Source organism: Chiloscyllium plagiosum, chromosome 30 (assembly GCF_004010195.1).
Source record: "Chiloscyllium plagiosum isolate BGI_BamShark_2017 chromosome 30, ASM401019v2, whole genome shotgun sequence".
Lineage (NCBI taxonomy): Eukaryota > Metazoa > Chordata > Chondrichthyes > Orectolobiformes > Hemiscylliidae > Chiloscyllium > Chiloscyllium plagiosum.
This window is the reverse complement of record NC_057739.1, coordinates 36,905,718-36,916,672: the sequence shown is the minus strand read 5'-3', so window position 1 is coordinate 36,916,672 and position 10,955 is coordinate 36,905,718. Positions and strand designations below refer to the sequence as shown.

Sequence of the window (10,955 nt, the reverse complement as noted above, 5' to 3'; positions counted from 1 at the left end):
CCCACTTCTTCTGGGACAAAAAGATGCACTGGGTCGCTGCGCAGGTTGAGTCTCCCTAATGAGGAGGGCGGTCAGTCGCTGGTGTGCGTCCGCACCTAGGTCGCGACGTTCCACCTTCAGACCTTGCAGCGATACCTTTTACATCAAGCCTCCTCCTTAGTGGTGCGCCCTGGCGACGTGTTTTTTCCGCCAGGTGCGTAACCTCAACTACGACACGCAGCTCCTGTTTGTTGACCGTGACGGTTTGGAGGTCGCCCTCAGGACGCTGCCTGTCTTTTATCAGGACCTGATCAGTGTCTGGAACATGGTTGAGTCGCGCTACGCCTACCCTCCGGCAGGAGTAGTGGCTCTCGTCAGGGAGCCATTGCTCAGGAATCCGTACTTCCGTACTCGTGGGTTCGAGTGGCTGTCGGAGGGGAGGGCCATGGCGGAGAGGGTGACCAGAGTCGGGGACGTGCTGGGTGCCAGGGGCCTGGGCTGGACGCTGCCACAGGACATAGCGAGCAGGGCAGTGGTAGACATCTGGTATGTGGCCACCGCCATCCGATGCCTTAAAACGGTGGTGCTCGGACCTGACGTAGTGCACCAGTTGGAGGACGCTCAGGTGTGCGGTGGGATTCCGTCCGCGCTCACCCCAGCCCAGACGGAATTTCACATTGGCCCCGTACTTCCCGCGGGAGCCCGTGCCCCACAACCTGAGCTGCCTCCAGAATTTTAATTTTGTTCCCTTTCATGGGGTTAAAAAGGCAGGCCCTGTATAGACTGCTGCACACCGTCCACCTCTTCTCCCTCATCCACTGTCCCGACACGCCTTGGCGTGCCCATTTGCCACCGGGTGGTGGGGATCCCCAGTGGAGGGCTCTCTACGCGGGAGTCCTCCCCCTTTCTCTTGGGGATCTGGGGTGGAGGGTGCTGCACACAGCAGTCCCCTGCAACCACGGATTGTGGTGGTTCACAGACTCCCAGCCCAACTGCTTGTTCTGTGGACCACGTGTATATTGGGTGTGAGCGTTTGCACTCCCTTTTTGACTTTCTTAAAAACCTCCTCCTCTGCTTTTGGTTGCACTTCAGTCCCATGCTCCTGATCTTCGGGCACACGGTACAGAGGAGGGAGGGCAGGTCTGAAGACCTCCTGGGTCTGCTCCTGGGCCTGGCCAAACTGGCCATAAACAGGTCCAGGCAGCGGGCCGTGGAGGGGGTCGTTAGGGCCAACTGCCTGCCCCCTTCCGTGGTTACGTTAGGGCCCGGGTGTCCTTGGAGAAGGAGCACGCAGTCTCCACCAACACCCTGGAGCTGTTCAGGGAGAGGTGGGCGCTGCAGGGAGTGGAGTGCATTATTTCCCCCTCCAACTCTATTTTGATTTAATCCCTGCCCTCTCCTTCACTGTTTGATCACACAGCATTGCCCTTTTGTGAAGGGCACTGCTTGTCATTGGCCACTCGGGTGTTTTCCTATCTTCCTGGTGGTGGAAATTGAATAAAGATTCGTGCACCTTGTGTCTCTCACTGTGTCTCATACCTGCACCCATACACCATGGGTGCTGGGGAAAAAAATAAGCACAACCGCAGTTAAAAAAAAAGAAAAGAAAGAAAAAGGAGAAAAATAAATAAACAGGAGTTGTAAGCGTGACGGGCTGTCCTAGAGGTGGTCGAAAGGTGTCAGAGCAGCCGAGAGCCAGAAAACACGTAGGGGCGGGCTGAGATCCGGAAGGCTTATGGGCTACCCTACACGCTGTCGTCCTAGGGAAGGGGACGGGCTGTCCTAGAGGTGGCCAAAAGGTGTGCCAGGATAGCGCACTGGTCGGAGGCGCAACAGGGTGGGTGAGAGCCCAATGGTACGTAGGGGCAGACTGAGAGCCAGAAGGCGGGTAGCCGTCCTCAGCGACGTCACCCCGGGCACGTACCGGGGCGGGCTGCCCCAGAGGTGGTCAAAAGGTGCTGAGGGTGATTAGTGAAGCCAGAAGGTGGGTAGGCCGTCCTGACCGCTGTCACCCTGGGCGGGTACCGGGGCGGGCTGTCCTAAAGGTGGTCAAAAGGTGTGTCAGAGCAGACCGAGAACTGGAAGGGGCATGGGGTGGACCGAGAACCGGAAGGTGGGTAGGGGCGGGCTGCCTTAGAGTGGTCGGAAGGTGGGAGAGGCGGGGGCTTGCTGGGTCTGTATTGTCTGCACTTTTGTATGTAACAGTATTGTCTAATGTACAAATGTCATTTTTGATGTCTCTTTATATTTTTATTTGTGAAACTGGGATTTGTCCTCATGTCCCTGTAAACTGTTTGAACAGTAGGGTTTGGTGCCTGGCTTTGCTGCTCCTCACCCTTGTAAAATTGCTGTCTCTTGTATGCAGCTGTAAATGTAACTGTTTGTTGTAAACTGTTTTTGTAATTTGTTTAATAAAATAAAAAAAAATAAACAGGAGTTCTTAAGGGCACTGCTTGTCACCGGCCACTCGGGTGTTTACCTATCTTCCTGGTGGTGGAAATTGAATAAAGATTCGTGCACTTTGTGTCTTTCACTGTGTCTCACATCTGCACACACACACACCATGGGTGCTGGGGAAAAAATAAGCACTATCGCACTTAGGTGGTAGTGTGGGGGTTAATAATAATAAAAAAATAAAAATAAAGATTCGTGCACAGTCTCTCACTGTGTCTCACACCTGCACACACACACACCATGGGTGCTGGGAAGAAAGAAAAAAAAGGAAAAATAAGATAAACAGGAGTTCTGTTCGTGGGTCTGCACCTGGGCCTGGCCAAACTGGCCATAAACAGGTCCAGGCAGCGGGTCGTGGACGGGGTCGTTAGGGCCGACGGCCTGCCCCTCTTCCGCAGTTACGTTAGGGCCCGGGTGTCCTTGGAGAAGGAGCACGGGGTCTCCACCAACACCCTGGAGTTGTTCAGGGAGAGGTGGGCACCGCAGGGAGTGGAGTGCATTATTTCCCCCTCCAACTCTATTTTGATTTAACTCCTGCCTTCCCTTTCACTGTTTGATCACACAGCATTGCCCATTGATGAGAAGGGCACTGCTTGTCCCTTTTGTGAAGGGCACTGCTTGTCATTGGCCACTCAGGTGTTTTCCTATCTTGGTGGTGGAAATTGAATAAAGATTAGTGCACCTTGTGTCTCACACCTGCACACACATGGGTGCTGGGGAAAAAAAGATAAACAGGAGGGCCAGAGGTTCTAAAAAAAAAGGAGTTCTTTCCCCCTCCAATTCCATTTTGATTTAATCCCTACCCTCCCCCTTCAGTCTTTGATCACACAGCATTGCCCTTTGATGTGAAGGGCATGCTTGTCGCTGGCCACTCGGGTGTTTCCTTTCTTCCTGGTGGTGGAAATTGAATAAAGATTTGTACACCTTGTGTCTCTCACTGTGTGTCACACCTGCACACACACAACATGGGTGCTAGGGAAAAAATAAGCACTACTGGTAGTGTGGGGGTTAATTTAAAAAAAGAGTTCTGCTAACTCTTAGGAAGCTGGATCAGTGTCAAGCTCTCTCTACATGTAAATAAAGGATGACTGGTTCCTGGCCTCTGGAGTTACTTCATCATTCCTATCCCCTGAATCAATCAATTTCAAAATGGTTATCATTTTCTATACTTGAAGTTCAAACTCTTCATCACTCCAGCTCCCAACCTTCCCTTTTTCTCTGTAAACTTGAAGCACTTCATTTATAATTTTCTGTTTGGAATTTGTTGTCGATGTTGATTTGGACCCAAAGCTGATCCGGTCCTAGCTCTTTGGGAGAGCTGAATCACTAAAGACATTCTTTTACTCATTGGTTCTCATAGGCCTGCGTTTCAATCTCTGCCCTTTTGATAGTTGTCAGAAATAATTTCTCCTTATTTACTCAGTACAACCATTTGTGATTTTGAAGACTTCTGTCAAATCTTCCCTTAATGTTCACTGCTCTGAAGAATAATCCAGTTTCACCAGGCTTTGTGTCAATTAAGTACATTTACTTTTTCCTCTATATCAGTTCATTATATTCTAAGTAAAAGTAACATTTCATTCCTTATAAAAGCAAAAATCTGTAGATGCTGAAAATAATACAAAAGTAGGTCAGGCAGCACCTGCAGATAGAGAAACAGGATTAATATTATGTTTCCAACTTAGGTGCCCTCTGTAATGTATGACTGCTGCTGGTTGTCCTTGCTCTTGGTAACCTCTGATCCCGGAAGCTCATCCGGATGGTGACGTTGTTCAAGACATGGCGATGGCGCGTTTGTTTGTTGTCTGGAGCTGGACATTTCTTATCTGCATGTTGTTGTCGACGTCGGTTCAAGGCCGAATTCATCGCCTGATCCTAAAGGTAAAGGCTGAGGCATTGAAATTTGGGAAATTGTGCTTATTTTCCCCTGGAATGACTTCTCGACTGGTGGTGGGAATGGGTTTAAATGACGGATCGAGCCTGACATCTGGACGATTCACCTCGGTTGGAGGCCGCCTTTTATTACATTTGTCTTTTTCTTCTGTGGTTTAACAACTAAAGAGTTATGTTTCCTCCTTGTACAAAGCACCCTGTGCGACACTTACTGAATTTCATTAGAATACTTACGTATTCATTGTAGTAATTGCGTTCTTTTTGATGAGTGTTTCGCCCCCCCACTAAATCTTCAGTTCCGTTGCACCGATGCAGATCACCTTGTTACCTTGCCGTCTACCTATACTCACCATTGGAGGCCAAAACAACAAATGCCAGAGAAGCCCGTGAGTTTGCAACACTGCAAGCCCATCCTAACCCAATTATCAAGCATGCACATTTGCAGTACATGTAAATTATGTAACATATGGTTACATGTATTGCATGTAGCTAATTCTTTGATGGTGGAAATAAAATCCAAATGTCTTCAAAATTGGCAACTGTCAGTGGTAGATTGTACGGACATCCTTGGATACAATGAATTGTCAACATTTCTTTCTCTAACCTATGCACACGTGCAGTCTTGTTCTTTTCAGGTTAGATACTAGAGATAAATTTTATGTGAGATATGATTATTTAGATGTAAAGCTGATAATTCTTCCAAGAGATAGGAAAAAGTATTTTCCTCGGAACATGTTAACTGTATAATTGTGTAGATTATATAGAGTATTCACAGGATTAATTAATGAATTTTACTTCATAATCTCCAAAAGCTGACTCAATATTTTAATAGGTCAGCATCTCATTGAGAAAATAAGCAAAAGGATTTAAATGCTAGTGTTCACTCTCGAATTTGTGAATTGTATTTATGGCTGCTTGTAATTTTCACACAAATGTGCAGTGCTATTTACCATATTTGTTTGTACACTATCAACTTCAGCTATGTAGAACTGTCAACAGGCATATAATTTGTTGTCGAGAGTGTGGTGCTGGAAAAGCACAGCAGGTCAGGCAGCATCTGAGGAGCAGGAGAACCAACATTTTGGGCAAAAGCTCATATCCTTAGAATAGAAGTGCAGTAGGAGTATACTTAGGGAAATCAGGAGGGCAAAAAGGGAACGTGAGATAGTTTTGGCAAATAGGTTAAGGAGAATCCAAAAGGTTTTTACAAATACATTAAGGGCACCAGGGTAACCAGGAAGCGAATAGGGCCCTTCAAAGGTCAGCAAGTCAACCTTTGTGTGCAGCTGCAGGAGATGGGGGAAATACTAAATGAGTATTTTGCATCAGTATTTACTGTGGAGAAGGACATGGAAGATTATAAAATGTGTGGAAATAGATGTGACATCTTGAAAAATATCCAAATTACAGAGGAGGAAGTGCTGGATGTCTTGAAATGCATAAAAGTGGCTAAATCCCCAGGACCTGATCAGGTGTACCCTAGAACTCTGTTGGAAGCTAGGGAAGTGATTGCTGGGCCCCTTTCTGAGGCATTTGTATCATTGATAGTCACAGGTGAGATGCCAGAAGCCTGGAGGTTGGCTAATATGGTACCATTGTTTAAGAAAGGTGATAAGGACAAGCCAGACAATTATAGGCTGGTGAGCCTGACGTCGGTTGTGGGCAAATTGTTGGAGGAAATCCTGAGGGACAGGATTTACAATATTTGGAAAGGCAAGACTATTTGATTAGGGATAGTCAATATGGCTTTGTGCGTGGGAAAGCATGTCTCACAAACTTAAAGTTTTTTTGAAAAAGTAACAAAGAGGATTGATGAGAGCAGAGTGGTGGTCGTGATCTGTATGGACTTCAGTAAAGCGTTCGACAAAGTTCCCCATGGGAAACTGGTGAGCAAGGTTAGATCTCGTGGAATACAGGGAAAACTAGCCATTTGGATACAGAACTGGCTGAAAGGTAGACGACAGAGGGTGTTGGTGGAGGGTTGTTTTTCAGACTGGAGGCCTGTGACCAGTGGAGTGCCACAAGGATCGGTGTTGGGTCCGCTATTTTCCGTCATTTATATAAATGATTTGAATATGAACATAGGAGGTGTAATTAGTAAGTTTTCAGATGACACCAAAATTGAAGGTGTAGTGAACAGTGAAGAAGGTTATGATTCAACGGGATCTTGATCAGATGGGCCAGCGGGCTGAGGAGTGGCAGATGGAGTTCATTTGAGATAAATGCGAGGTGCTGAATTTTGGGACAGCAAATCTTGGTAGAACTTATACACTTAATGGGAAGGTCCTGGAGAGTGTTGCTGAACAAAGAGACCTTGGAGTGCAGGTTCATAGCTCTTTGAAAGTGGAGTCACAGGTAGATAGGTTAGTGAAGAAGGTGTTTGGTATGCTTTCCCTTATTGGTCAGATCACTGAGTATAGCAGTTGGGAGGTCATGTTGCAGCTGTGCAGGGCGTTGGTTAGGCCACTCTTGGAATATTGCATGCAGTTCTGGCCTCCTTCCTATCGGAAGGATGTTGTGAAACTTGAAAGGGTTCAGAAAAGATTTACAAGTATGTTGCCAGGGTTGGAGGATTTGAATAGACTGGGGCTGTTTTCCCTGGAGTGTCAAATGCTGAGGAGTGACCTCATAGAGGTTTATAAAATCATGAGGGGCATGGATAGGGTAAATGGACAAGGTCTTTTCCCTGAGGTGGGGGAGTCCAGAACAAGAGGGCATAGGTTTAGGGTGAGAGGGGGAAGATATAAAAGAGACCTAAGGGGCAGCTTTTTCACGCAGTGGGTGGTACGTGTATGGAATGAGCTGCCAGAGGATGTGGTGGAGGCTAGTACAATTGCAACATTTAAAAGGCATCTGATGGGTATATGAATAGGAAGGGTATAGATGGATATGGGTCAAATGCTGGCAAATAGGAGTAGATTAGGTTGGGATATCTGGTTGGCATTGACACGTTGAACCGAAGGGTCTGTTTCCGTTCTGTACATCTCTATGACTGTCAGGAATTCAGCCTTTTGCCTGAAACATTGATTCTGCTGCTCCTCAGATTCTGCCTGACCTACTGTGCTTTTCCAGCACCACACTCTCGACTCCAGTCTCCAGCATCTGCAGTCCTCCCTTTCTCCTGTATAATTTGTTGTTTTAAACTTGTTTTTTGACTTCAAGTAACATTTTGAATTGGAAATTATCGATGTGGAGAACTGTTATTTAAGGCTTCTTCCACTGTAAGTGAGGTGCAAAAGAATTTGAGGAACTAAGAAAATCACGGAAAAACAAATTGTGTTCGCGTAGCCCCATAAACAAGAAAATTTCTATGCTGCAGAGCAGAAGTGTGAGGAAAGAAAATGGATATTGAATGAAAAGCGATGATTAAAGGTGATCAAAAATAAGTAAATGAGAGTGTTTCAGGAATGTTATAAAGTTGAAGAGAGAGAGAGGTGGAGGGAGATGAGGGACAAATTTTCAGAACGTGATGGCAACTGAAAGCAGGTTTACTAGTGATGAAGCGAAGGACGAAATAGTGCACAGAAAATGGACTTCGAAAAATTATGTCTGTTTTCTAGGCATAAATGAGGTAAGAGATGGAAACGGTCGGGCATTGTCGGGATCGGAAAAATTGCTGAACATTGGAAGTTTGTACTGGAAGATTGTAAGTGTAGTAGATCGATTAAAGTGGATGAGATGAATGAACTAATCCATGTAGGTCTTTAAATTTCAGTTGTTGACTGAGTTATGTTAACTTTGCCAGTTGCACTCAATTATTGGTTGTTCTGCTCCTTGATAGGGCCATCTAGCATCATTGGTTTATTCTTAACATATATTTTAAGAGGCAGAATTGTAGTTATGGTCTTACATTAGTCCTTTAATTTGTGTGTAAATTAAACATTTAGAATAATTGAGGAATACCATTCGGTGTTTCCTGATTTTGAACAGGATATTTATGCAAGAAAACTTGCTGAAGTTGACTAAGTCTGAAGGTAATCAAACTGACCATGAAGAAATATTTTGCGTTTTTTCCTTTATTCAAATAAAATAGCTCAGGTTGCTAGAACTTACAAGTTCCTTCTGTTTGAAGTGAAAGACGTTGAGGATTTTATCACATTCATATTTATGCAATGGAAGTCTATTATTAATGTACACACTTGATGGGCAAGGTTGGACCAGTTGGTCCAACGAAAGCTGCCCCAGGCCATGATTGCTAACCTTCCTCCATTCTTTTCCTGCACACTGGTAAATCATTATAAAAGGCAGAAACAAGAGGGAAAAAATAGACAGGAATGATAAAATTGTCTGGGAAATTCTACTGTCCGTGGCCGCAATTTAAAATCAGCCTAGGAAGTTACATGCAGCTAGTGTTACTTATGAAGACACTCATCATTTATAAGTTGAGATATCTGTTCCACTCAAAACCTGTTGATGTCCCCATTGTAATCCAGAGTCAAAGCCCAACATACCAGCAAGAGTTGTATTCCACAGGGTCGCTACTCTCTGGGAGGAGAAATACCTAACATCTGGTACCTTCCTACTGTTGGGTAGTTTGCACTCATGTCCCAAATTCTTTCACAGTCTACTAAACTGCTATTGTCAATGAAAAGGGATGCTAAGATGCTAAATTTTACTCAGTGACAGTGAAGGGAAAGTAATATAATTCCAAATGTGATATTTGACTTGGAAGAGGAACATGCAGATGGTGATATTCTCATGTATTGGCTGTTCCTTCTCAGTGCTAGTGATTGCAGGTTTGGAAAGTGTTTATTTGTTCATAAGATACAGGAGCAGAATTAGGTCATTTGATCCATTGAGTCTGCTCTGCCATTCGATCGTGGCTGATATGCTCCTCACCCCCATTTTCCTGGCTTCTGTCTGTACTCCTTCAACTCATTACCAATTAAAAATCTGCCTAATTCCTCCTTAAATTTACTCACTGTCCCAGCATCTAACTACTTTGGGTAGCGAATTCCACAGACACTCAACTGTTTGGGTGAAGTAGTTTCTCCTCAACTCTATAGCATCTACTCCACCTCTATTTCATCCACACCTTTTATCATCTTGAATACCCCTTGATTTTCCCTCATTCTTCTAAATTCCAGAGATTGTGGGCCGAAACTGTTCAACCTCACTTCATACAACAAACCCCTCATCTCTGCAATCAATCTAATGTTGTCTAAGGGGCTTTGATGAATTGTTGCAATGTATCATGTAGATAGTACATACTGATGTTACTGTGTGTCAGTGATGTATGAAATGAATGTTGAAGATGTTAAATGAGGTTTCAATCAAGCAGCTGCTTTTTCATAATGGTGTTGAGCTTCTTGAATATTATTGGAACAACACTCATCCAGGCATGCCCTCTTTTGTAGCCCTCTTGCAGCTCCGAATCACTGCAGTAAAGTAAACAGAATAGTTGATTAATGTTATGATTTATTGAATTTTATAGTGTAGAATGAGATCATTCAGCATTTATGCTTGTTGGATCCCTGAAAAATCTGTCCATTAATTCCCGCTAACTTTTTTCAAGACACCAAATACTAATTCACTGGCCTTTTAATATAGAAAGGTTTTTGTTTAGTTATATGTCATCTGTAAAATTTGATGTTTTATTTTTGAGCAGTGATTCTGGTACTCACCCCTAGGTTGTTACTTTTATTCATTCATGGGATGGGGATGTCGCTGGCTAGGGCAGCATTTATTCCCATCCATAGTTGTCCAGAGGGCAGTTAAGAGTCGACCACATTGTTCTGGGTCTGGAGTCACAGGTAGGCCAAATCAGGCAAGGATGGCTATATCCCTCCTTAAAGGACGTGAGTGAACCAGATGGGTTTTTTATGACAATCAACAATAGATTCAATATTATCATTTAAGACTTTTAATTCCAGATTTTTTTATTGAATTCAAATTCCTCCATCTGTTGTGGCAGGATTTGAACCCGGGGCCCCAAACATTACCTGGATCTGTGGATTAACAGTCCAGTGATAATACTAGTAGGCCATTTCCTCCCTGTAAATATTTACCAATATTTAAACTACTTTAGAAAAGTTACATTTGCTTCCCTTTAAACAACTCTTCATCAGTGTTGCTACAGTCCTTTCAAAAGGGGATGCCTTAATTTGACCAACATGTCTCTTATTTTGGTTATTGTCAGGTGCCTTTTCAAAACCTATATGCATCATGTCCATTATTTAACCAGTTACCATTATTATATAATGTTTAGAATTTAGGAAAAATCTTTGGCTCCTCTTTTAATTAATGTGGATCTTTATAAGTATTAATTATATCCTGTATTATGGCTTTTAAAAGCCTAACACTGGAGATAGCTGAAACTTTATTGCTGGAACAGCACAGCAGGTCAGGCAGCATCTAGGGAACAGAAGATTCGACGTTTCGGGCACATGCCCTTCTTCAGGAATCATTCCTGAAGAAGGAGAGGAGATGACCTGGGGTGTGCAGTGAGAGAGGGACTCACTGAAATCTTTATAGAGAGAGGCAGAGAGCTTCTTCAAGGAAGGCATCCTTGTAAGAGGATTCGCAGTAGGTTGAAATCTTCGAGGAGAAAGTGAGGTCTGCAGATGCTGGAGATCAAAGTTGAAACTTTATTGCTGGAACAGCACAGCAGGTCAGGCAGCATCCAGGAA

General features: G+C 44.3%; 1 protein-coding gene across 6 annotated transcripts in view; it reads left to right on the top strand.

Annotated features, from left to right (window-relative positions):
* The first annotated feature begins 4,124 nt into the window (after positions 1 to 4,124).
* Positions 4,125 to 10,955, top strand: part of LOC122564924 (protein GPR107-like) — a 75,421-nt gene continuing 68,590 nt past the window's right edge. For 2 of the 6 annotated variants that reach the window (XM_043720408.1, XM_043720409.1), the window contains exon 1: positions 4,129 to 4,314. In XM_043720408.1, coding sequence (XP_043576343.1) covers positions 4,213 to 4,314 — 102 coding nt within the window. In that variant the 5' untranslated portion in view covers positions 4,129 to 4,212. Of the gene's footprint in view, positions 4,315 to 10,955 lie in introns of all 6 variants that reach the window. The other 4 variants (XM_043720407.1, XM_043720410.1, XM_043720406.1 and 1 more) reach the window with 3 other exon arrangements.